This window comes from Bombus bifarius, unplaced genomic scaffold (genome assembly GCF_011952205.1).
Source record: "Bombus bifarius isolate JDL3187 unplaced genomic scaffold, Bbif_JDL3187 scf7180000007978, whole genome shotgun sequence".
NCBI classification, from domain to species: domain Eukaryota; kingdom Metazoa; phylum Arthropoda; class Insecta; order Hymenoptera; family Apidae; genus Bombus; species Bombus bifarius.
The window spans coordinates 1242124-1268019 of record NW_022884363.1 but is presented as its reverse complement, the minus strand read 5'-3'; the positions used below and the strand labels follow the sequence as shown (position 1 = coordinate 1268019).

The following is a 25896-nucleotide window of genomic DNA, read 5'->3' as shown; positions in this document are numbered from 1 at the left end:
AGTGAAAAATATGACATTTCTTAAATATCTTATCCTAATCCAAAGAAAAGATCCTTATAACACCTTTATAGTTTCATACTTTATTTAACATTTTATCAGATATATCTAAATATCTGCAGATTAATTTACAATAAATTTATATAAAATGTCATAGTTCAAATTTTATCAATAAGGTAGCGTACGTACTAAATTGCTACATGAAGACATAAATACAAACAGAATTTAATTGTTCGAAATTTGTACAAATGTACATCTGTATTTCGGACGATAAGAATATATAATTGAATACATTTGAAATATCACTGATACATCGTATTGTACAAAAAGAAAGATTTCTTTATGGCGATGGTGACCAATGGGGCCAAGTTTGGATGGCACTGTATAATGTATCTCCCGGACTTGAAGTCCGAAAGACTTGTCGGTGTCCTAATAATTTGTAATCCGGCGCAATTTTACCATTTTCAATGCCCAATTCGATAAGTCGTTGCGCAGCATACAGTTGCCTTGTAGGTGGTATTACGATGTTGAACGTTCCGATAAAAGAAATACCTATGCTAATATTATTGAATCCAAAGGAATGAGCGCCCATAAAATCCCAACTGCGACCAACGTATACGTATCCATCGCCACCAACAAGAAAGTTATAAGCGATATCCGACCATTGTTTAGATTCTATGTGAAATGTTTGTATATATCGAACGTGATATGCACATTCTGCTTCTGTTCTACAAATTTCAGTTGCTGTATGACTAATAATCACGTATGGTACTGGAAGTTTCATCTTTGTTAAAGCTGTCGTAGGTGGCTGAGCACCCCATTCATTTTGTTCAATGAAACGAACATTTTTTACTTTATCTGTAATTTAACCAATATAATTTAGTTACAAACAACTTGTTGACAAGCAACAGATATATTAACTCTTCAGACATTTTCAGTTATCATTAAGCTACAAATCGATTGACAAGTATAACAAAAATTAACGAATTATAATGAATAAGAAAGTTATGAATATTACCTCCGAGCCCAGAATCTGGAATTTGCGGAAAATCTACAGATGTTGTAGTACTCGAATTACGCGCGAGGTATTTATTCGTAATGAGAATGATAATTTCAGGAAGGGCAGATACTAAAAACAAAATTGCTGCGCATCCAATGCCCCACAACCATTTTTTTGCTAAAATAACATAAAAGTATTATTAGACGAAAAAAATCATTACATTACTAATATTATTACTAATATAATTATACAGATAATTTTGATAATATTTAGTTTATACGTTTTAATCCTTCCTTAAAAATTTCTTACATCTGTCATCAGCGTTTTTTGTTTTAATTTCATAGCACTCATTGATCTTGTTCAATCTATGTCAGAATAAACATATTTTTAAATAAAATGAAAATATAAAAATGCAAATACCGTGCGAATTAAAAATTGCATATTATATATATTAACATCAATTAAGATTGTGTCTAGTATAAGCTGCACATACCTTTTTATTCTGGCATAATAAGAAGCACGCACCTTTGATTTTTTCATTATTTTGTTAGCGTAATGACAGAAACGATACGATTTTAAACCCAAAGTACAGTGTTAGAACTAGATCGAAATACTTATATACTGTGTAGCAAAAAATATGGTCTGCGAAATCGTTCGTAGCTGTCTGCTAATTTTTGGAATTCCCCCGTGTTTTATCAATTTCCTAACGCAGATTTTAAAATATCATTATTTTCTGTCGTTTATATCATACCCATTTAATAACTGTGCAATGATAAAATTACATAATTAACCCCTTGGCCTACACGCTATCTGCCCATCGCGCGAGCCATAATAAGCAAGAAGTTCGGTCGCGCGCCGTGCCATTCATCTGTTTAGCCGTGTGCTCGAACTGGCGCAAGATGTATACCTCTTATGACATGTATATTTAGGGGCTACAAAGGGAATTGTGAAATAATAAACAACGTTTGAAGACAAATAGTGTTTTTGGATTCGTGGTTTTCGCTTATGGCACAAATCCCGTACCACGAGTCTCGCTCGTGATTATAGGCCAAGGGATTAACAACAAGAGATCTACGCATTTACTTACTGTTTACTTTCCACCAATCTCAAATTCATCGATGTTTCTCACCATTGTGAAAAATTCTATCAATCTTTTCCTAACTCAGCCACGAATTACCATGTTCTTTGCTTCTTCTACATCGGAAAAACAATTATCGCCATATTACATGCAACGTCGATCATTTATGTTATGGCTGTCAATACACGGCATGCAAACACGTCACCCGCCAAAATGGCTATCTTCGAAACTATAAAATAGTACACGGCTCGCATTTTTAACAACATTATATTGATATATAAATCGAAAAATTATAAACATGTATAAAAATTTTCAATCCCTGAGAGCTCTGTACATTTACTTCCTTTAAGGATGCTGTTACTGTTAGTAACAGTTGCCTTAAACAATATGTGTTCCATAATCAATCATTTCATAAGCATCTATATCCTTTTCGCGTTCCGCAAACTTTCTCATTTAAAATACATCAAAATTGTAAATAAGACTGAACGATTTGCGCTGAAGACGATTCTAACGCCCTCTGACAATGAAGAATTAAAATTTAATTGCTACCTCAATTTTTGGCGGTACAATCTATCTTGTATTATTTAATGTAGCAATGAATTGTAGAATAAATCCCTCCAAAAAGTTAGTATTTGGAACAGAGAACTTGATATGATTATTTCTTTTATACCTTTTTACGCAATTCCCTGTTCTCACAGTATGTATTGTAAATTATTTGTAATTTTCTGTAATACATCTGCAATAATCTGCATAAAAAATTATGCGGATATCACCATTAACAGTGAAAAATATGACATTTCTTAAATATCTTATCCTAATTCTAAGAAAAGATCCTTATAACACCTTTATAGTTTCATACTTTATTTAACATTTTATCAGATATATCTAAATATCTGCAGATTAATTTACAATAAATTTATATAAAATGTCATAGTTCAAATTTTATCAATAAGGTAACGTACGTACTAAATTGCTACATGAAGACATAAATACAAACAGAATTTAATTGTTCGAAATTTGTACAAATGTACATCTGTATTTCGGACGATAAGAATATATAATTGAATACATTTGAAATATCACTGATACATCGTATTGTACAAAAAGAAAGATTTCTTTATGGCGATGGTGACCAATGGGGCCAAGTTTGGATGACACTGTATAATGCATCTCCCGGACTTAAAGTCCGAGAGACTTGTCGGTGTCCTAATAATTTATAATCCGGCGCAATTTTACCATTTTCAATGCCCAATTCGATAAGTCGTTGCGCAGCATACAGTTGACTTTTAGGTGGTATTACGGTGTTGAATGTTCCGATAAAAGAAATACCTATGCTAATATTATTGAATCCAAAGGAATGAGCGCCCATAAAATCCCAACTGCGACCAACGTATACGTATCCATCGCCACCAACAAGAAAGTTATAAGCGATATCCGACCATTGTCTAGATTCTATGTGAAATGTTTGTATATAACGAACGTGAAATGTACATCCCGCTTGTGTTCTACAAAATTCAGTTACCGTATGACTAATAATCACGTACGGTACCGGAAGTTTCATCTTTGTTAAATCTGTCGTAGGTGGTTGAGCACCCCATTCATTTCGTTCAATGAAACGAACATTTTTTACTTTATCTGTAATTTAACCAATATAATTTAGTTACAAACAACTCATTGACAAGCAACAAATATATTAATTCTTCAGACATTTTCAATTATCGTTAAACTACTAATTGATTGACAAGTATAACAAAAATTAACGAAATATAATGATTAAGAAAGTTATGAATATTACCTCCGAGTCCAGAATCTGGAATTTGCGGAAAACCTACAGATGTTGTAGTAGTAGAATTGCGCGTGAGGTATACATTCGCAATGACAACGACAATTATAAGAAGCAAAGCTAGTAAACACAAAAATGCTGCGCATCGCCAGGTCCACACCCATTTTGTTACTAAAATAACATAAAAGTATTATTAGACGAAAAAAATCATTACATTACTAATATTATTACTAATATATTTATACAGATAATTTTGATAATATTTAGTTTATACGTTTTAATCCTTTCTTAAAAATTTCTTACATCTGTCACCAGCGTTTTTTGTTCTAATTTCATAGCACTCACTGTTCTTGTTCAATCTATGTCAGAATAAACATATTTTTAAATAAAATTAAAATATAAAAATACAAATACCGTGCGGATTAAAAATTGCATATTATATATATTAACATTAATTAAGATTGTATCTATTATAAGCTGCACATACCTTTTTATTCTGACATAAAAACAAATACACGACTTTGATTTATTCATTATTTTGTTAGCGTAATGACGGGAACGATAGGATTTTAAACCCAAAGTACAGTGATAGAACTAGATCGAAGTACCTATATACTGTGTAGAAAAAAATATGGTCTGCGAAATCGTTCGTAGCTGTCTGCTAATTCTTGGAATTCCCCCGTATTTTATCAATTTCCTAACGCAGATTTTAAAATATCATTATTTCCTGTCGTTTGTATCATTTCCATTTAATAACTGTGCAATGATAAAATTGCATCATTAACGACAAGAGGTCTACGCATTTACGATAAAAGAAATTTTATTTACGCATAAAAAATTAATCAATCCAACATTTGTAGAGAAAATATTTAAAAAGTGTTTAGTATGAGATAAAATACAATAGACAACACCTTTTATTTTGGTATCATTCAGTTATATTTAAAATAAGACTATTTCAAATAGTCAACTATCTATAAATAGCTTCCAGAAAATAAAGACAATCACGGTATCAGGCACGATGCAAACGAGCGACTTTCATCCGCGCAATATTGCTGCGATCATATGTCTGTCTCCGTTGTTCTTAGTTAAGGAAACAAAGAAAGAAATATGATTGCAACAATATCGCGCAGACAAAAGTGGCTCGTCTGCATTTAGGCTCAGTGCATTCAAAATTAATCCATCGAAAAAAATGGAGAAGATTTAGATTCCATAGCTAGCCAATGAAACTTATATGTAGCTAAACCTAATGGATTCTATGTCTGTTACGATCGTGTTTACAGATTCCCATAAAAACATCCACAGAAACCTAAACACGCACAGTACCTATCGAGGGCAGGCTACTAAAAAAAATTACCGTTACGGAGATCAGGATTTTGTGATAAGATCGCAGTCGAAGCTCCTTTGGTAGTCGACAAATCGGAGGTATTTGCATTCGATGCTTGAACATTATCACTCTTCGCCGTATTGGGTTCCTGTATCGAAGTCGGGTTCGTGTAAACGAACTGCTTTATTGTTACTGGACCTTTATAGAAGGTTTTGTTACCAAGATGCACGTTACTCGAATTCTTCACGCGTACATCACCAAAATTCGAGACATCTGCATTTGGAAGCACCACATTGCCATCGACTGTGGTCACTTCTTGATGTTGCTTAAACACCGCCGGCACGGGTAAGTCTGGTACCCAATCTCCTTCATCGATATCCGTTTCATCATCCTCACTGTCATCTTCTATGTTACTGCACTGCGTAGAGGAACCGGCAAGGCTGCCATTTCCGGTGACGCTAACCACAGTATCAACAGAAGAATGCACTATCTCACCTCCACAGTTTTCGTTATCGCGATTTTCAATGGAGGCGTTGCTTATTTGATTTGAATCTTTTAGATATTGGTTTTCGTCCGTTTGTCGATGCTGTTGCACCAATGTCACCATACCAACACACTGCAGAAAGAAAGAGTCCGTTTAACACGTTACAAAATTTGTATGCTCACGAAAAAATGTAATTACTTATCATACATTTTAATTACGTTATTGTACACTATGAATGTAAGTAGTTTAAATATGCAAATGAAACTATTTTCTTAATGAGGTATCTTCAACCAAGTAGTATAGCATGAATGGAGAACATGTACGATAGATGATAAGTTCATACAATGTGATTAATGAAGAATTTGAGTTTGAAAATGAAATAAGAATAATAAAAGAGATTAACGATAAAGATACGCAGGTAATAGAACTTAATAATTCACGTTTACGCTGAGATTTGATTCAGTCTTATATTTCGACCAATATATCTCAGTAACAATAAATACGCTAAGTTGCATATAATCATATACATACATTATGACCGATCTATACTTGTGAATTCCAGAACATTAGACATATCATTTGACAAACAATACGTATATGCTATAAATGACTGGATAATCCTTTCATAAAATTTTTTGTAGGATATTATATCCTTTGTTTTCCTAACACATTTCTATTCCTAAGACATTCCGAGCAAACATTATCGTTAATCACTTGTAGAATGGATACATATTTAGAAAGTTACTAATCTATGATCAATTCACATAATGGCCTACAATTTAGATCATCAAAGTAATTTTTGAGGTACCGAATGGCTTGAAATATTTATATTTACATTTGCTCCATTCTTTTCCATTTATTGAACAAATTTAATAATATCTTAATTTAAATTTAATAATAATTTAATAATAATAATAAACGAACAAATTATGTTATTATTCTAATTTTTTAATTTTTCAGTTAGTTATGACTAGCTAGTAATGACTTATCGTAATATGTATTTGGAGTGGTGTTAATCGCACTAATAGGGCGAAGATCAATGTATACTATAAAATTTACGCAATCATAAAATACTAAACATGACAAAGCTAAAGAATCGGAAGATGTCAAAGGGAAAACACTTACAAGGAAAATTGTAATAAGAAAGATACAGAAGATGACAAGAAGTTTGATAATAACAATAATAATTATGCAGAAAGTTAACAATGACGAAGAATGATTAAAGTAATTTTAGTTTCAAGTGAGTATCAAGTGAATCATAATGGAATTACCTCGCACAGATCATCGTTTCCATCGACCACAGTCACTTTGTCTGCGCCTCTAATTATTATTATCAGCTTCTAACATGGCGTCTTTATAGTTGAATTTTCATCGACGCTGCTCGAGAGGAAGATATCGATGAACGGAACTCTCAAAAATTGTACGGTTTCCAAATACTTTGTGCATGCCACTTACTGTACATTTACACATGCGATACATACATACATATATATATATATATATATATATAAAATTGATATAATTATGAAAACACGTTCATAAAGTAAATGTTAATCTTATAATGATTCTGTACTGTCGGACACTATTGCCGGTGATACCACGCGCCTCCGAAGGTCGCAGCTGGAACTTCGACACAGATAAACTCGTGTTTTCACACCCCGTAAAAATGTATGGCACATAAAAAAAATTAGACGTAATCCGACGCGTCGCGGATATTCGTAAACGATTCGACTAATATTAACATCCTATCGCTTCGTTCACTGTCTTCGCTTCGTCTCACGTCGTTTCACAACTCTACGTCACTGCTTTGTGACGTTCAACGAGTTTCACGAAGGACGTGACAGTCGTTAGCACACACGGTTGGAGAAGGAAGTATTCGATACGTCACTGGCGTACATTAAAATGAAGCTAAAGGAAGATTTAAAAAGAAGCTGGTGAAATGTTCACGCCCAATTCATCATTATCAGTTAAGCAGCACTTTTACCATTTCACGAATCTCTTTACGATAAGACACGAGGTCTCAATCAATGAAAACTAAAGCGAGCTGATTAAATAGGATTGTCCAGCGTCGGTATTATCTATCCGTGATTTGTCGTCATGACGAACTGTCGATGATTTGTCGACCAAACCGCAAAATTGTTTGCAATCTCTCTCTCCGTCTTTTTTTTTCGTCGTGTACAACTGGAAATTCTAGTCTTACATCTCGTTGAATTGTAAGTCACTGAAATCCAGAGTTCAACCGTGCAACTTGCTGCTAGCAATATTTATTTTTGTAAAGTTAGATACGATATGATAATAGCAATGAACTTATCCCACTGTGTTTTCCCATCTTACATTTTGTTTGCATGATAATGATGCTTGAAATCAGAGTAGTATAGATTATTACATACCTACTTTTAGATTGTACTTGTTTATTTTTTTATGAATTAACACACGAGTTTATTTTATAATATTACACGCAACCTATTATAATCATTTCCTACTTAACTTTTATGTTACTTCTTATTTGACACTTAAGTCTCGTGTTATCTAAGTGGTTAACGCTCCGATTATACATGTATACATATGTAGCATAGCAGTTGATAAAAAACACTCATGTTTTGAAGATTATCTGCCGAAATATGCAATATGTTTGCATGTTTCAAAGAATCTTTCATTATACATAAAATTTAAATATATATATATATGTATAATCTTGTTATTAGTTCAAGGTATTAAGTAACTAAAAAAAATGTTTGAGACAAGTGAGACAAAATAAATTTAGTTACATAATGTTTTATTGTAAATCTTTCTTCCGTTAAAGACATCTACATTACTGGTTTTCGTTAATGTTAAACTTTACCTTACGTTGATATCAAAACATTAATCACGTTAAATACATTAAAAACATCTTCTATAATTTTGTTAAAAAAATTTAATTATTTTATATAAGCAGAGTAATCATTATTGATTTCTTTGTGAAGTTGATTTGAATAGCATATTCTTGGAGCATTTGCGATAACCGTATGTTAGAAAAAAAAATTTTTTCATCTTTAATAAAAATAACTAATATTCAAGAGAATCACTAATGACACATGCCCGTCTTTAGAGATAATATATTATACCTAGTAATTATAATATTGGTCGTAAACTTTTCAACAGAGTCTTTATATAAAATAAGGCTTAAATAATATTTAATGACATTTATTGTATGCTTATTTATTCTCATATACGAACTACATTTTGAACTACCAAGATATTAATTTATTTACATACAATGAAAATTTTCTGTAATTTATTTTTATATCGTATACAGATATTTTCGAATATATCTTGTACTAATGTACAAAAATGTTCTATATAATATAATTATATATATATATAATTAATATATTATAATATTAATATAATATATATATAATTATATTATATATATATATAATATACCCTTAAATATATAGTACGATATTTATAGTCCGTAAACAGAATGCATATGATATAAATGAAAAAGATGAATGAAGATGGCGAAAGTGCGGGAGGTAAATTTGCAAATAAGAGAAAAAATATAAAGCCGGAAGTTCATTCTAAGCCAATAGATAAATAATAAATAAAATAAAATATAATATTTTTGAAGACATTACAACCAATAATTTACAAACCGTTATTGTTATTTTTAACAATTCCATTGCGCGTTATGATTGCGTGATCTCGCGGTGAGTTATTAAACTATTTACAAACATTACCTTTTACTGATCATGTAGCAGTCCTACTTATAATCTAACTTAAATTTGTTTTTTTTGTCAATGAACCTTCAAAACAACTTATGTAACCATTCGAAATGAATCTTTTTCTTAACAAGTACACATTTCCTCGATAAAAAAATGTTATACTTTGTATAAATATTAGTACCTAATTTACTTTTCTTTATGACTGTCTGTATCTTATATCTTTAAATACAAATCATTTCAATCAAGTCACATTTATATCTATTTTCGTGTATTAAATACGCTTCAGTCGAATGTAACAAGCAAGATGTATTTTTCTGTTTTGATAATATAATGAACTACTTTTGTAACTTGTGCAAATGATATATTTTAATAATGCTTACCATACAATTTGGGCAATGTGGAAATCAACTAGGACATACATTATTCTCAGAAGTATCATCTGATTTGGAATGTGCAAATACAGGTGTATCATATAAGGCTAATTATCAATATTCAGAAGACACATTTAATAAATGGTTTAATGGTATATCTAAAAGTAATGAACGTTTGGCAAGAGCAGTTCTTGTTGATACTGAGCAAAAAGTAATAAGTAAGATTTATAACGATAAAAGTAATTCATGGACATATTCAACAACGAATGTAATTTGTCAAGCTGGCGGAGGTTGTGCAAATAATTGGGCATTTGGTTATATGATAAAAGGATATGAATTAAGCAATGCGATATTAAATTGTGTCAGACAAGAAATTGAAAAATTAGATCATTTTGATGGATTTCTTTTGTTACTAAGTTCTGCAGGTGGAACAGGATCTGGCATTGGAAGTTATATTACAAAACTATTGCGTAAAGAATATGGTAAAAAATCTATTGTTAACACAACAATATTACCATTTTCATTTGGAGAAGTATGTACACAAAATTATAATACATTATTGACTTTAGCAAAACTTTATAGTGAAAGTGATATCAATATTTTAATTGAGAATGAACAGATATATAATATATGTACCAATTTATTGAAGAAATCACCTACAAATTTACAAGATATGAATGAGGTTATTTCAGAAAAGCTACTAGCTGTATTTCAACCAGTAGATTGTATAAACCATAACATAAATTCATTATTATCACAGATAGCATGTCACCCTTCATATAAAATAGCAACAATCAAGAGTAGCCCACATATACCTGCAGCATTCGCAAACTATGAACCTGTGTATAATTGGAATTCATATATACATCATTTAAAGCAAACGCTTAGAATATCAAACTTCAATTCACAGTTAACTAATGTTGAATTAAAAATACCATCTAATTCATTAAGCAACACCACACATCATACATATGCTTGCTCAATATCAAACGTTTTGATAACTCGTGGAATAGCATCAGAACAAGATCCTATAGTAACAGACATATTTAAAGAAAAACATTTATATGCAGACTGGAATACAATTAATTGGTTCACTCATTTGCATCAAAACCGAAAATTCTTAAACCATGATAAATTTCTTGCATTGATAACCAATAATTTCCAAATTTCTTATTCTTTGGATATACTTTTAAACAAAGCTTGGAAGTCTTATGTTCATTCTGCATTTTTACATCAATATAAACAATTTGGTTTAGAAGAAGATGATTTTTTACAAGCATTCGCAGTGCTTGAAAATGTTATAAAAGATTATAAAGAATTGGTTCCTCATGCAAAGCAATAATAAATCATAATTAGTTTTCATAATTGAAATGTAATAAATAAAAAGTTAATTATAAACTTTTTACAACATTGTTTGTGTACATAAATTTTTACTTGTATCACAAAAGCAAGCTATTTTTCGTGACAAATTCAAATATTGTGTACGTAGGAGTCAAAAACACGTATGGAAGGGTAACTATGACGTCACAAGAAAATCGACCAACTTGCGACGTTGTATATTGCATATTATGTAGGTATAATAGATATCTACGTCTAAAATGCAACGATGACAAAGACAAAACAAGAAATGTAGTAAAAAAAGATAAAAAGAAATTTAACATAGAGAAGACGAGACGTATTTAACAAATCGAGAATGGTTTTCAGTTTAACTTGGAGAGAGTGGGAGAAAGTAAATGAGAAAATGAGCATCTTTGTACTACACATCCCTTTTATAATGTGGGAGTTAGGAATAAGTAGGAAGGTATATTCTGCGCTTGTGCGAAGGGGCGGCTGAATCCAAATGATGCAGAACGAAAAAGTTCTGACCATTTCCAAGAAACAACGAAAATATTTCCAAGAACCGTAGTCATCTATTTCCCCTCTTCTGTTCATCCAGGGAGAATCGAAAGAATAAATTTATCGAGAACGGTATTATATGGTACAGCATCACTGTTAAAATATAATGAAACTTTGAATTTTATTTGATTAACTTTAATTATAATTAAACTTTGAGAATATTGTGTAATATAATTTTTAAAACATGATTATCGATATTTAATAACTAATATATTGGATTATTTAACGCTTACAGATTATTTTAAGATTTAAATATTTTACATATATAAATGATATTACATATTATTGGGCGCAATCAAATTTAAGTATTTTTTATAATTATATCAATATAGGACATTTTGAAATTTCTAAATAAAATGATCTGTTATGGTTGTCTAAGATATTTCAAGGTCTTACTTTTAGACGCGTTATGTAAAGGTAGAAAAAAAGAAAAGAATCTATGGCGTGGGGAATACTATATAAACAACGACAGATGCACTATCCACACCGTTCTCTAGCATCAGTCAAGCGTTACAGGTACAGCTACGATTGTCAGAAACTCGTTTGCTGCCCCTTCATCGCCCCCACTGCATATCCTAACTATTGAGCACCTTTAAGATTAAGTATACCCCACTACTAATCTTTTAAATCTGGCGATAGTATGTATGTATTGCCATAAAAAAAGACAAGGTTTTTGAATATGAATTAATTACATAAATCTTGAGGCATATGTAATCAACATGGAATTTATCTATTCTTCTTCTTTCATAAAATCTAGAAGATAATGTTCCAAAGCTTTAAGTTAGTGATTTTTCATAATGTGGGGTTGAAGGAAGTAGCGTGTACAGTAGTGGCGCCATCTAACATATACAGGGTCGCATAGCTGCCTCTTCAAAAAGTATATTATTAATTGTAAGGTTATTTCTAAATAATATATCAATATCTGCTCTGTATCCTTACACTTTTAATTGTGCGACGTTTATTAACGAGATCATTGAAACTACTATAACAAATGGAATATCAAAATATGTTATTTTAAGATATCAACAAATTAACAGGATTCTTCGAAAGTATACATGCCTCCCTGTAAACCTGCGCACGGATACATAGAACACAGCACGTAGTAGTATTCGTGTGCGCGACTCGAATACCAAGAGGCGTGGTTTGAATAGACGAACCTGTTCGGTACTTTGTCTCCCTCTACTAGATACAGAACCCATCGTCTTTACACACTCCCACAGAAAGCAGGCGCACTCTGGTGTCGAAGCCATGGACGATGGTACGCGCCATTTTGTTTAGTGTCCGCTGGACGCGTCGTGCGTCGGGGTGTTGTGGGGTTGTTTTCATGACCGTCAACCGAGAATAAATCCGCGGCTCTTTGAGCTCGCTTACAATTTCGCGCGTACGTACTAGTGTAATCATTTGAACAGTGAAGACACGTATATATGTCTTTTGCATGATTATTGTGACGTGCAACACGAGGATACGTTTTTTGAAAGAGTCGAGGACTCTCGTGCTTATAGTGTCAGATTTAACAGTTCCAAAGACTTCGCAAATGTATGGCGCCAGATACAACTATATGGATACTTGGTAGGGGATTGCCACTGTCGTCGTTCATCGTCGGCAGATATATTTTTTATAAAGGTAAGAAAAGAGGGGTTGCCCGAGCTTAATCAATAAAGCGTCTTCTCCATACTCTTTCTCTTCCTTTTCTCTGGTTTTCAAACACGGGAAACTTTTATGTATCGTCGTTGTCTGAATGTCCGACGCTTCATGGTTCGACGAGTTTTTCGTACCAAATGTCGTGCGCCCTGACCACGGTAGTGTCTCGCTTGTGCAAGCCGCTCGAGGAAAGTGAAAGCTCACGTTCCCGATCGTTCTGCACTGAGCACGAATCTCGTTCCGTCCGTCGCGTCGTAGTGGTGCACGTTTCATGCGTCTCGTCTCAAACACTGAAGCGTCATTTGGCCCAAGTTGTCGGCACTTTGAATTGTACTCTTATTACTTCTTCAGTAAAAGCGTCCATTATTTTCGTATGAATGAGAAAAGAACGCTTTTAAAGAAAGGCGATGAATGAGAAAGGATACTCTGTGTAAAAACAGGTTTTTCGAATTAATCCGTGCATATTAAAATAAAAGGATTTTTATCTTAAATATTAATAAGGTTCGGTTTTCTTTAAGACCAGTAAAATGTTGAAAATGATGAGTACTGGTATATAAAATGAAAAACTGCCTGTTATTTATTTTTTGAGTATATTATAATTTCGGAAAAGGTTTCTTTTCTTAACATACACTATATATGCAATGCACACATGTACTTTTTGTGTTTTTGAGCCGAGTAAAGGCAATAATATCAAAGATGTTTATTCTCAATAAACATTACATAAGATATTAGTATATAAAGTTATTATTAAGTTCTGGTGACATATTTCTTTTATTACATTGTACTACGTGCCCTTGAACAGATAGGTTACACTGAATTTCATTTCACTTGTGTTTAAAAAATAAGTAGTGAAGTTCATTTTCTTGAAATATTATCAAAATATCGTCTAGTTAGAACCGCATTAAAGCAATATGTGTACCGATCACTGATGCTATAAACAGCATCGCGATCACTCAATTTATCGGGTGATTTCAACGCTAGGATGTGCACCAATACTATACATGTTACTCTAATGAAATATTTAACACGTATACATAATAAACACGTCGAATTTCATTTTTGATAGTAATGATGCAATATATAAACGATGAATTAAGACTATTTGATACACCTTCCGTACTAGATCATATAGCGCTCATTCATTTTTTATGTAATCAATAAATTTTTTAAAAATTCTAATTTATTCTAGTGATGATCTACTTAAAACATTTCATGGATATTTTTCCACGTTATCATTTCTATCGCATACATTGCATTTCGTGCGTTTCAGACAACAGCAAAACTGAAATTTCTTCCACCTCCGTCGAAGGATGCGGAGGTGTATTCGTAAAAAGATGTTAACGAATGCAATGATGGAAGCATTAATATGTATTTCATCCTTCTTTCAATGTATTAACAGAATTTGTTCGTTACGTTATACATAATAAACCATTTCTATTTCTTATCGTATTTAAGTTTTCTATCAAACTCTTCTCTTTTGTTTCGCGACCTCGATATTGGAAGTATTTTTAGATTGTTCTATAAAACTTACGATGGAACTTTTCTCAATGCAACAAAGTCACGCACACATGTATATGTAACGCACACATGCATATGTATATGTAACGAAAATATAAAGGTTTGAAGCTGACGTAATATTTTCTGTTAACTTATTAAATTTGCCGCTATAACATTAGTCATGTACACATAATTCCTTATTTTAATCTACTTTGTGATATACTGAATATATTATAATTTAATATTAACCATCCATATCGTAATGTTCACACATACCCGGAAATTATAGCATTCTGGTCAACAAAGCGACAAATCAGGATAGACAATGAGCACCCTACTCATTACGATTCATTCTTCCCCAACTTTACTCACGGAAATAGTCTGTTCAAGAAACGTGGGGTGCAACATGTTCACTCTTTTGGAACATTGATCTGTTAACTCTAGCAAAATTTTCAGAAACCCCTTCATTGTATCATGTGAAGGTTCCAGCTCTAGAAATATATTCTGTAAATAAAATGAACATATATTCAATTTTGAAAATAAAATTATTTGAATAATCATAAAAAACCATTAATAACGTCTTTCTTTGTATTTATCCCAAATAAATATATTTGGAAGCACAAAATATCCCTCCTGCCCCCCTCCCTTCTCCCAACAGATCTAGGTTTCGGGAGGTGGTTCCTAGTATATTAGACCTTACCTAGCACAGGTGCTGCGGATTAATCCAAGACACACCTACGAATGACTCACTATACAAAACTCTGTATCCTTTTTTTTTCTTTTCGTAGCGCGAAAGGGTTCCGTGTTTAAACCAGTATCTGATAAAGGTTTTTTGCAAAACCGGTTGGATTTTTAATTAATCCTCTTATTTTCTGTCGCATTATTTTTGCTACAAAATTGCAAAGATTTTATAATTTAAAAAAAGCAAAGACTTTTGTTGTTTCATAAGTATTAAATAAAAGACAAGCTATATGTAATACTCAAATTTTAAGTAAATCTTTCACTTTACCTTTCGTGCTAATATTCTGTTAGAAAGCGTGATTTCTTTAATTATCGGCTAAAAATGCAAGTATGATTAGGTTTAACCTAAAGAATCTGCACAAAAAATAAAAGCACGGTTGTTTGGTATGTGACGGCCACATACCACGCCTCTTACTAGATCGGCATTCCATTGAACCCAGCCTCCCCATGTTATGCTAAAGGTGATTTCTTATTCGTCTTTTCTCTTTTTCCTCTGGTCTTCGCTCTTGATAAAGTAACATTGCGACGAATACATTTTTTGACGATATACACGTGCATGTAACAAGCGTCAAAAATGTTCTCTTGCTTAAAATAATATTAGTAAGGAAATTTACATCCATAAATTGTATTATTTATCAAATGATAAATTATATTACAGAATTGGAATACAAAACAATAAGCAACCATGCGTACTCCTGCCGGGACAGAGACACTGTCGCAACCTGAGATGTACAAATTTGAATCTCAGAAAACAGAAGCGTCATCGGGTGTCAATCAAGTAGTTTTATCACCTTCTCATCCGGAAGCGCACATATTCACTAACAGGTAAGAATGTAGTATTTTTACAGTGTCAAATATAAAACGAGTATTGCATATAATAAATTTGAAATAACACGCTTTCTTACATTAAATTACGCGCGTACAATTGCGCATGCGCATTCTTAATTATCTGTCATAGACCTTAAAATTTATATTTGAAATTAGGAGTAACTTAATTATCATAAAATATAACTTTACTGCGTGATATTAATTCTGATAATGTTTCAATTGTACATATGTATTTGTCCTATAAATGATATGTAGAATAATCGTATACTTTTCGATTGTCAAATTGTAATGCACTACAATTACGAACAACCACTTAATCGTAACATCGTCATGCATCATACTGTACATACACACATAAAAGCAAACGGTAAATGTGGCCCTCTGCCGGCTAACTTGTTAGTTTACGATATGTCTCGTGGTCGTATGCATCCTGTATAGTTTCATCGTATTTATATTTTGTTTATCGTGAAAACGTTCAATCAGTGGCATGGTTTTGTGACACTTTCTCTCAGTGTATGGGTCAAGCGTGTTATATCCATATGCTACGCGTGATACGATGGTATTTACACGATTTTTCCTTCGGAAGACACAGAACGACGATGTGGTCGTTCCAAACAACGTCGGTACGAGGAGGTGAGGACGAAGGCCAAGTCGTCGGAATGCGCTTCCGATAACGGCATAACGGCACCATCGTTGACGGCTTTGATCTTGTCCCCACACTAACACATCTATAGAAACTCATATTGTCAATCTTTTCTATTTATCAGATATATTTATGTCCTAAACATAATTCCTAATCACACGACCCATGTCATTTTTATCATTTCTATTTTTCAGTTATTAAAACATGTCTTTCTTACGCGATTTCAGTATCTTCGATATAAACACGAAAGAGTATTTTTAAATGATATAGCACAAGATACATAATACACAGAAGTAAAGTACATTGCAGATACTTACACTTATCGTATGATATTGCTTATAACAGCTACTTGACTCACGACTTATGATCACAGCTTACATGTTTGACAGGTGTATAAGTCATTTAAGGAAATCGATGCTCAGTGATTAAATGTTCCTATTAATTTCACTTACATTAGATTTCATGACGTTTTAACATGACGATTTTAATACATACACATGTCCATATTGATTGTGTATGTAACGAATCGTTTGTTATGACAATAAGACATGAAAATTTGATATGCCCAAATCTCTTTGTTGCGTTTTCCGAAATAACGTCACTTTTCTTTTGTTTGGAGTCTAAATTCTGAAATTTTTCAACACAGATATGTCAGGGACTTAAGTTTATTAATAATAGTTATAAAGCGAAAAAATATGATTATTGTTTGATTAAGATAATTTGATTAGTGTAAATTAATGAGTTAATAAAGAGATTTGTTTAAATGGTACATTTTCAAAAATAATTTATATATTGACATTTTGAATAAAAATTTCATGACAATTATTTACTCTTTTAACAAAGTTATGAGTTAGTCAGTTAGTTTATATTAGAAGCTTTATTCAAAATTAAATTAATAATTTCCAAAAAAATTAATAAAGAATATTTTTACTCCTTACTAACATTTTTTCTATAGTTAATATTTCAATTCACAATATCATATATTACATTATTTTCAGTAGTTCAAGATGAGAAACTCCAGTAAAAAACAAAATTCCTGTAACTCTTGCTTGATAAAGTTTCGTAATACACATTTGCTACATATTTCATGATAGTATTTTTGCTGCATTGTAAAATAGTAAAATAATTGAAATAATTTTGTTCTTTCATTAATATTTTAACATTTTCATATTCAGAAATTAAGTTTTTTAATGTCTTTGATTATTTATTTTAGCATGTTATGTATACAAGAAGAATTAGGTCAGTTGAGTGGAATTGCAGGAGGTCCTATTATCCCTGACCCACGTGATGCTCAATTACCTAATAACAATCATAGCAATTCAGAAAGCAATAGTAACTCTAGTGAAACTGCAACAAAATGTACTCCAGGTACTGGAACTTTAGATGCACAAAGATCAAGCTGGGTGGAAGGTATATTAGGGTGCATGCGTCCAGTTTGGACTATGCTTTCAAAAGCAGCTGTTAATGAAAAAATTAAAGGACATCAAAGTAAGTAATCACTTTTTATAGATTTAATATAGTCTTTATAACATTATTTATAGAATGAAATCAAATAATTTTAGCGGATGACTGGGAAATACCGTTTGAATCAATCAGTGAACTGCAATGGCTCGGATCTGGAGCACAAGGGGCAGTATTTAGTGGAAAATTAAATAAAGAAGTTGTAGCTGTAAAAAAGGTGCGAGAGCCGCGTGAAACTGATATACGGCACTTACGGAAGTTAAATCATCCGAATATTGTTCAATTTAAGTAAGTTTTTAGCTGTACTATAAATGCTATAAAAAATAATATAAATAATCTTTATATATTCTCAGAGGTGTTTGCACACAAGCACCATGTTACTGTATAATTATGGAGTTTTGTCCATACGGACCATTATACGACCTCCTTAGGGCTGGAGAACCAGTTCCACCTCCTAGATTAGTATCATGGTCAAAACAAATTGCTGCTGGAATGGCCTATCTTCATGCACATAAAATTATACACAGAGATCTTAAAAGCCCAAAGTATGTTATTTAATCTAATATAATTAAATTCATATATATTTTTAGGCTCAGTAAATTTTTATTTACCTCATAAAATAAGAGCATCTTTGTCTTACTATACTTACGTACTATATTTACGTGTTTATCTTCTAAATTCTATTTACAATTTCAGTGTGTTGATAGGACAAGGAGAAATTGTCAAAATTAGCGATTTTGGAACTAGTAGAGAATGGAATGAAATTAGTACAAGAATGAGTTTCGCTGGTACAGTTGCCTGGATGGCCCCAGAAATCATCAGAAACGAGCCTTGTTCTGAGAAAGTAGATATATGGTCGTATGGTGTGGTATTATGGGAACTCTTAAGCGGAGAAATACCTTACAAAGACGTGGATTCTTCCGCAATCATTTGGGGCGTGGGCAATAATTCTCTTCATTTACCAATCCCTGCAAGCTGCCCAGAAGGTTACAGGTTACTTGTAAAACAATGTTGGGCAGCAAAACCACGTAATAGACCTTCCTTTAAACATATTGAAATTCATCTCGGAATTGCAGCAGTTGAAGTGCTATGTAAAAAACCTGATGATTACTTTAAGACACAGGTAAATTGAAAACCTAAAAATAAAAATGAAACAAACCTATTTAAATATTAAAAGGTGTTTATAATTTTTATAATTACAGCAATCTTGGAAAAAAGAAATTAGAGATCATATGAAACAAATGCAGACAAATAGTTGTAGTAGTCCAAGATTTGAAGCTGATCTCATTCGACGACGTGAGGATGAATTAAGACATGCTCAAGATATTCGAGAACATTATGAACGTAAACTCGAACGTACTAATAATTTGTACTTAGAATTAAGCGCTGTTTTATTGCAGTTGGAACAGCGTGAACGAGATGTAATTAAGTAAGTAATAAATTAGAAAATTAGAATATCTAATAGTAAGTAATTTTAATATATCTTATTTTCTCTCTTAGACGAGAACAACAAAGTGGGTATAAGCAATGTAAGAAGCGACTTGTACACCCTCTTATAAAGGCTCAAGAAAGACTTCATCGTAGACGTAACCCTCAATTTTCAACATCATCTACTCCAACAACTCCACCATCCCCAACAGACTGTCCACAAACCCCTATAAAAGCAACTATGTGTACCCAACTAAATGAATCTAATCGACCAGAGACAGTTTTAGTCCCTAATAATAGTTTCAAACAACGCAAATATAGGCATCGTAGAGTAGGATCTGGATGTGGTGTAAATTCTAGCCCACGATCGAGTCCTCATCGTGAAAGAAAAGTACGTATCTAACATCAGAATATGTACTTATTAATTAACAAATTAAAATATAATGCTGGGTGCATATCTATTTTCAGAGTACAGAAGTATGTGCACGTTTTGTTGATAGTCAAACACAAACAGATATAATGGATATCAACGAAACTGATTTTAATCCTGTTGGACATACAACAACAATCTCATCAACAGAAAAACTTTCTGTAAATAGTCTTAATAAACAGTCATTAAATAAACAAACACCAGAAAGTTTAAATGGAAATTCAGTTTTATCCGAAGCTCATTATAGAATGCAATCTAGTCCTTGTTCCAGTCCTGAACCTTCAAATGAAAATCGTGCAAATGGAAATGAACGTTTAAAGGACTGTAGTGATGACGATAATCTTGAAACACTTGGTCGAAAAGTTAGCGAAATTATTAATGCTAATCGTCTTATTTCTCCTATAGATAATGGAAATTGCGATGATGTGATACAACACAGGTAAAACATATTTAATATAAATATACATATATCAATATATGGACTTCAACAATAATTAAAAGTAATAAATAATTGTTCATTTCAGAGGCAAAGAAGAACCTATAAACCTGTCCGGACATTTTTGTGGAATTATTATTAACAATACTAATACACCTCATGAACAATCAGAAATTAAAACTCGACCTTGTTCTGAAAGTATGGATACTTTATGCGATCGTGAAGATGATGCATGTGAGGAAAGTTGGTCAGATGAAGAAGGCGAAGATCCAAGTTATACGTATAATTACTCTTTAAAAAGAAGAAGGTATTTTTTTTAGAATAATGTAAAAGTATGAAATTAATCGAATTCATATCTTAATTTAATGAATTTATTTTAAAGTATTGCAAGGCGACCAATTGGTCCTGGATGTAGATTAAGAAGATTTAAACATGCACCTGAACGCATAGAGAGAGTGTTAGCTTCTGATGAGGAAAATACTTCCGAATATTCACATCCTCCGTCCAGTCAATCCTCCACGTTAGAAAGTAATCCCGATATGCAAAGAGTATTTCGTAATATTCACTATTCTCATAAGGTGAGTCAAAATAATTCTTATTATTAATGTAATATTATTGAAAATACAGTAAAAATATATACAGTATAATACACAATATATTTTTACTTTTATTTCTATTTTTATTTAGAGGAAAGAAATAGATGATGTTTCTGATACATCAAGTCAATCGGAAACAGATGAAGTCAGTGAGATTACAATTGCATCTCAACCAGTAGTTGCAAACTTAAAAATAGAAAGTAGTGTGTAGATTAACAGGATTTTTTATATCTCATTTACGATTGATATAAGTACCTAACAACCAGTGCATTTTTGTAGCGTATGCTCTCATCCTGTGTTAAATATTGTAGATATTTATCAATTTAAGGTATATGTTAGATATATATGTACATTAATTTTATGCATTATTTATCAATGAAATATTACATTAATATTATTAAGATACTAGACAGTTACTGAGAAAAGTTTATAAAAATCACATTCTAAATCTTTATTAAAATTTAAATTACTATTTTTGAAAACTATTACAAAATTCAACAACTGAATTAATTTAATGAAATTGTTTTCTATCATTATCTATGATATGATTTATTATACGCTATAGAAAATGAACATAAATCAATAACTATTTTTTCTAAGAAAAATATAAAATATAGATTGCTGATATTTTCAACAGAATCGAAAATTTACACAAACATGTGTATAAACATGTTATATAGTATTATTTGTAAATACATGCACCTCATGCTCGCGTCTGAAAGAGAAAAAAATCATTACTTAAAATTCATTCCATTATGTTTTATATTTTTTTTTATAGTTCCTTTTAGTAAATGTAGAATTCTCAACTAATCAATTATGAACTTATTATCAATTATGTATTGCATTTATTTCATATTATTAATAAAAAATATTCAGTTAGACTCAAATCAATCATTCCTATGATGAATGCAAAATCAGTTATTGATAATTGCATTCACTTGTACGTATAGATGAAATTCACCATAATGTAGAAATCAATTTTAAAAATCAATAAACTCATATATTATTTGGTAGTTTACAAAGAGTTATTGTATATAAATACAATAAAATAAAAGTAAATATTGCATTAGAAAAATATACTTTTGAAAGTAATTTAGAAAATATGTAATGGAATGACAATTACTAAATAAATTTTAAAACATAAGTGCCTGTGGCAATTTTCATGAAGTACACCAAATAGTGATTATTGAAATAAAATAACAAACTCTAATTAATGTGCAATAAACAGCAATTAAGCTTGCAACTGAAAATAGGATCACATCAGTACAATAATTTTTCGATTCAATAAATATTCTGCTATTCCGATAAAATCAAATTATAAATAACATGAGGTATTGCTCGAGGGCTATTTTACTGTAACAAAGTCATTAAATATTTTTGATGCATTAAAACTTTTACCAATAATCTTACTACAGATTTCATTAATGTACTATATGTAATAAATTTTATTGTTTCATTTTTCAATTAATAAATGAAAACAATCTAATTTAATGACTATGTTAGAAAACTAGTGTAAGTAGTATTATGATATGGTCAAAACAATGCAGGTTGTCTGAGTTTCAAACTGAAACTCAATAATAGTGTTGGACTGTATGTAAAAGTCATATACTCATTCTCTCAAATTAATAACAATAAATATCGTAATTACACATGCAAAACTAAACGACATCGTTAAGTCAATTGTCCAAAGTACTGTCTGCATCCATCTATTGTACCTGCTTTGAAACTCAAATTGCCTTAATGACAATTACTATACTATTGTAAATATAGACAATACAACATAAACTTAAGAAAATAGTAGCTAAGGTATGATATAACATTTTCATGTGCTCATTTGGACGAAGTAATTAATAAGATATATAAAGATGTACTTTATGATAATCATACATATTGTATCTATTATATTTATGCGAGTAGTTGCATAAATTGTTCCTTCTTGTGCAGTGGCAGCTAAACTGACTAGTTCTATTATTCTTTAATAATAGAAGCAGTACACAAAATTTGTGTTATAAATAAATAAAGTTGATTTACAATAATTGGTATATGCAATTTAATTACAAACCTTAATAACATTGTAAACTTATTAGATAATTTGATTTTGTTATAATAAAACTATTTTTATATAAATTATAAAGTATTAATTATTTATATATGCATTAACATTTGAAAACAAAATATATATATGATCTGAAATCTTTATTTAAGTGAAAAGCAAATGTTGTAAAGAAAAATGATGCTATGTGGTAGTATGTTACTTTACATGTAAGTATATATATATTAACTTATCAAAATACAATAAATATTTGCACAGCCTATTTTTAACAACAAAGTATACATATTATTATGGTAGAAAAACCTTACTAGCAATAAAAGTTGCTATACATACAAACAACGTAATATTTTAATTATTATATATATTTAACATAATTTGAAATAAATTTCTTTCTGTATAACACTGTTTCAATATCCATTCGACATAAAATAGCGATCTGAATCTTGTTCACATTTATCAAATTAATGATTATGTTTTTTATTCTATTATATTATTGAACATGTGAAAGTTCTAATCACTTAGATCATCATATTGAAATTTCTATATTTTATAGCTCTACTTAATTACAAGATTTAATACATTACATATGTACAGTTTACTTGAGGACAAACATTAAACGTGGACATCAAATTTTTATTACATATAATAAAACTAAATTTATTTACACTTTCTAGTAGATATTCAGTCTATTTTAATAAATATAGTGAATATTTGAGTATTATATTAACTGTCATGAAAAATGAATAACTTGAGATTATATGTCAAATAAATAAAAATTAAAACATGTTTATGAAGAATTATAGTTTCAAACATTTTCTACTTTTATAAAGTTGTTCATTAGTAATAGAATAAAAAATAATACTTAATATACTAGAGCTTACAAATTTACCAATAAAATGAATTGTGCAGAAATTCTGCAGTGGATTTATACAATGATGAAGCACTTTGTCTTAATCCAGTCAATAATGATACAACTCCCTCTTTCTCATCTTCTTGTTCATCTTCTTCAGGTAAGTAGTCTGGCATGTCTTCAGTATCACCATTATTTCCAGTATGAATCTTATGATTAAATATATTGTTAATAAAAAAATCATAACTCATTTTAATCCTATAATTTAGAAATTTTGCTCTGTACAAATATTTACCAATTTAACGAGATACTCTTGATTGAATTTATTTCGTGTCACCAATCTTGCTTCCATATTCTCAGAATTTTTTTGGATAGCTTCTGCAATTTGTTTGGCAGTAACATAACTTAAAGTACGCATTGTAACACGCTGATGTTCTACATCAACTACCAGAGAAACTAGTCCATTGATTCTTATTAATATTGCCTCCAACTCTGCACGAGTTTCCTATTTCATATGCATATATAATTTTTATGAAATAATAAATACATAAAATTAAAACATATACATACTATCTGTATGTATTTACCGGTAATAAGCCTTGAACATGTAATACAATCACATGAGTCTTTAACTTTTTAGGCTCTATAACTCTTTTACATCTGCTACGTAAATTATATATTGGTGGTTTCATTCTTTCTATGTCATCTTTTATACATTGTGCTCGTTTAGATATCTTTGGTTTATCTACATTGTACTTATTTATAATTGCGTCCAAGGCTTCACGAACTCCAAAAGTAGAGGTTATGTGTACATAATTATCCACGTTTTTAACAAATAACTCCAAAATATCTAAACTCAAATTAACAATCTCAAAATCGGGTACTTCTAAGACATACGCTACATACGACAAAACTGTTTTATCCTAAAATCAGTAATCCTTGTTATAAAAATAAAGTATAAACAAATTTTGAAAAATTTCCTACCTTCAAAATCGTATCATGATTTGCAAAATCATTCGCCAATTTTTTATATGTTTCGAGGGTAACTTTCAATTCTTTCGGATCCAGAGATTCGTCCACGTCCATTATCTAAAAGTGTAATGTTGACATTAGTTTATTCTTAAACTAATATTGTCATAATAAAAAGAAGTTCAATATTACTACTTATGATTATCTCCCTGGGTTAACATTGATAGGCATTCAAAAATAAGCAGATCTTTAAAAATATTTTTATTTCTTGAATAATTATCGAATGGAACACAAACTTCGTAGTAGTAGAACGCGTTTACCTAACTTGCTAACTGATATGACAAATTTCAGGGAATAGATTTTGAATCTTTTACTAGGTAAATTTCATAGATCTACAGTTAAATTACATTCTACATATTGTTAAATGAAAAATAATTTCATTTCCAATTCATTCGCAATTTTTCAACAGACTATATTATTCTTTAAAAAACATAACGTAATCGACATAACATAAAGTTTCAATTGAAAGGATTTAAATATAATTTTCATATATAACAAACAATATGTATACTTTGTATAGTAGTAAAATTGTTTTTTTTATTCTTATAAAAAAAATAAACTAAAGTACATACATTTAATGTATGCATAAATTCTATATGCAGTTGCTACGTATATATGTATAA

General features: G+C 30.8%; 4 protein-coding genes and 3 long non-coding RNA genes across 12 annotated transcripts; 2 read left to right on the top strand and 5 right to left on the bottom strand.

Moving 5' to 3' along the window:
• Positions 1–206: 206 nt before the first annotated feature.
• Positions 207–8053, bottom strand: LOC117204417 (peptidoglycan-recognition protein LC-like). Of its 3 annotated transcripts, XM_033441779.1 has the most exons (5): positions 7651–7982; positions 6938–7574; positions 5213–5798; positions 3871–4029; positions 3062–3710 (listed from the first exon to the last, which is right to left on the bottom strand). In XM_033441779.1, the coding sequence occupies exons 3-5, from the start codon at positions 5787–5789 to the stop codon at positions 3193–3195; spliced, it is 1254 nt and encodes a 417-aa protein (XP_033297670.1). In that variant the 5' UTR covers positions 5790–5798; positions 6938–7574; positions 7651–7982; the 3' UTR covers positions 3062–3192. The 3 variants fall into 3 exon arrangements, with proteins under 3 accessions (XP_033297671.1, XP_033297670.1, XP_033297669.1); XM_033441780.1 differs by lacking the exon at positions 3062–3710 and adding an exon at positions 207–855 and having other exon boundaries at positions 6938–8053; XM_033441778.1 differs by having other exon boundaries at positions 6938–7982.
• Positions 1088–2558, bottom strand: LOC117204418. Its single transcript, XR_004487087.1, has 3 exons — positions 2085–2558; positions 1491–1700; positions 1088–1174 (listed from the first exon to the last, which is right to left on the bottom strand). It is a non-coding gene; the product is annotated as an uncharacterized LOC117204418 (long non-coding RNA).
• Positions 8054–9363: 1310 nt separating the features above from the next.
• LOC117204455 (tubulin delta chain-like) lies at positions 9364–11154 on the top strand. The gene has a single exon (XM_033441865.1). It carries the CDS (start codon positions 9746–9748, stop codon positions 11084–11086), a length of 1341 nt encoding a protein of 446 aa, XP_033297756.1. The 5' UTR covers positions 9364–9745; the 3' UTR covers positions 11087–11154.
• A 1741-nt stretch (positions 11155–12895) lies between these two features.
• On the top strand, positions 12896–23377 carry LOC117204556 (mitogen-activated protein kinase kinase kinase 12). 2 transcript variants are annotated; one of them, XM_033442063.1, is made up of 12 exons: positions 12896–13263; positions 16178–16344; positions 18204–18478; positions 18553–18739; positions 18805–18996; positions 19148–19574; positions 19654–19880; positions 19952–20270; positions 20348–20748; positions 20834–21052; positions 21128–21323; positions 21433–23377. In XM_033442063.1, exons 2-12 carry the CDS (start codon positions 16205–16207, stop codon positions 21550–21552), a joined length of 2703 nt encoding a protein of 900 aa, XP_033297954.1. In that variant the 5' UTR covers positions 12896–13263; positions 16178–16204; the 3' UTR covers positions 21553–23377. The 2 variants fall into 2 exon arrangements, with proteins under 2 accessions (XP_033297954.1, XP_033297956.1); XM_033442065.1 differs by lacking the exons at positions 12896–13263; positions 16178–16344 and adding an exon at positions 16721–16980.
• On the bottom strand, positions 15063–15738 carry LOC117204561. The gene is made up of 2 exons (XR_004487109.1): positions 15479–15738; positions 15063–15282 (listed from the first exon to the last, which is right to left on the bottom strand). It is a non-coding gene; the product is annotated as an uncharacterized LOC117204561 (long non-coding RNA).
• Positions 16173–17396, bottom strand: LOC117204560. The gene is made up of 2 exons (XR_004487108.1): positions 17308–17396; positions 16173–17075 (listed from the first exon to the last, which is right to left on the bottom strand). It is a non-coding gene; the product is annotated as an uncharacterized LOC117204560 (long non-coding RNA).
• A 361-nt stretch (positions 23378–23738) lies between the features above and the next one.
• LOC117204558 lies at positions 23739–25875 on the bottom strand. Of its 3 annotated transcripts, none has more exons than XM_033442071.1 (5): positions 25846–25875; positions 25229–25333; positions 24832–25167; positions 24540–24749; positions 23739–24453 (listed from the first exon to the last, which is right to left on the bottom strand). In XM_033442071.1, exons 1-5 carry the CDS (start codon positions 25858–25860, stop codon positions 24280–24282), a joined length of 840 nt encoding a protein of 279 aa, XP_033297962.1. In that variant the 5' UTR covers positions 25861–25875; the 3' UTR covers positions 23739–24279. The 3 variants fall into 3 exon arrangements, with proteins under 3 accessions (XP_033297962.1, XP_033297964.1, XP_033297963.1); XM_033442073.1 differs by lacking the exon at positions 25846–25875 and adding an exon at positions 25409–25683; XM_033442072.1 differs by lacking the exon at positions 25846–25875 and adding an exon at positions 25406–25682.
• Positions 25876–25896: the final 21 nt, after the last annotated feature.

Excerpts from the sequence above, each read along its gene's own strand:
- LOC117204417 (XM_033441780.1), bottom strand. The coding sequence starts at position 5,789 with ATGGTGACATTGGTGCAACAGCATCGACAAACGGACGAAAACCAATAT. Across the intron at positions 4,030-5,212 it reads AAATCCTGATCTCCGTAACG|TAACAAAATGGGTGTGGACC; the intron begins GTAATTTTTTTT and ends ATGTTATTTTAG. Across the intron at positions 856-3,870 it reads TCCAGATTCTGGACTCGGAG|ATAAAGTAAAAAATGTTCGT; the intron begins GTAATATTCATA and ends GTTAAATTACAG.
- LOC117204455 (XM_033441865.1), top strand. The coding sequence starts at position 9,746 with ATGCTTACCATACAATTTGGGCAATGTGGAAATCAACTAGGACATACA.
- LOC117204556 (XM_033442063.1), top strand. The coding sequence starts at position 16,205 with ATGCGTACTCCTGCCGGGACAGAGACACTGTCGCAACCTGAGATGTAC. Across the intron at positions 20,749-20,833 it reads GATGATGTGATACAACACAG|AGGCAAAGAAGAACCTATAA; the intron begins GTAAAACATATT and ends TGTTCATTTCAG. Across the intron at positions 21,324-21,432 it reads ATATTCACTATTCTCATAAG|AGGAAAGAAATAGATGATGT; the intron begins GTGAGTCAAAAT and ends ATTTTTATTTAG.
- LOC117204558 (XM_033442071.1), bottom strand. Across the intron at positions 25,168-25,228 it reads ATCATGATACGATTTTGAAG|GATAAAACAGTTTTGTCGTA; the intron begins GTAGGAAATTTT and ends TACTGATTTTAG. Across the intron at positions 24,454-24,539 it reads AAGAGTATCTCGTTAAATTG|ATTCATACTGGAAATAATGG; the intron begins GTAAATATTTGT and ends TTTAATCATAAG.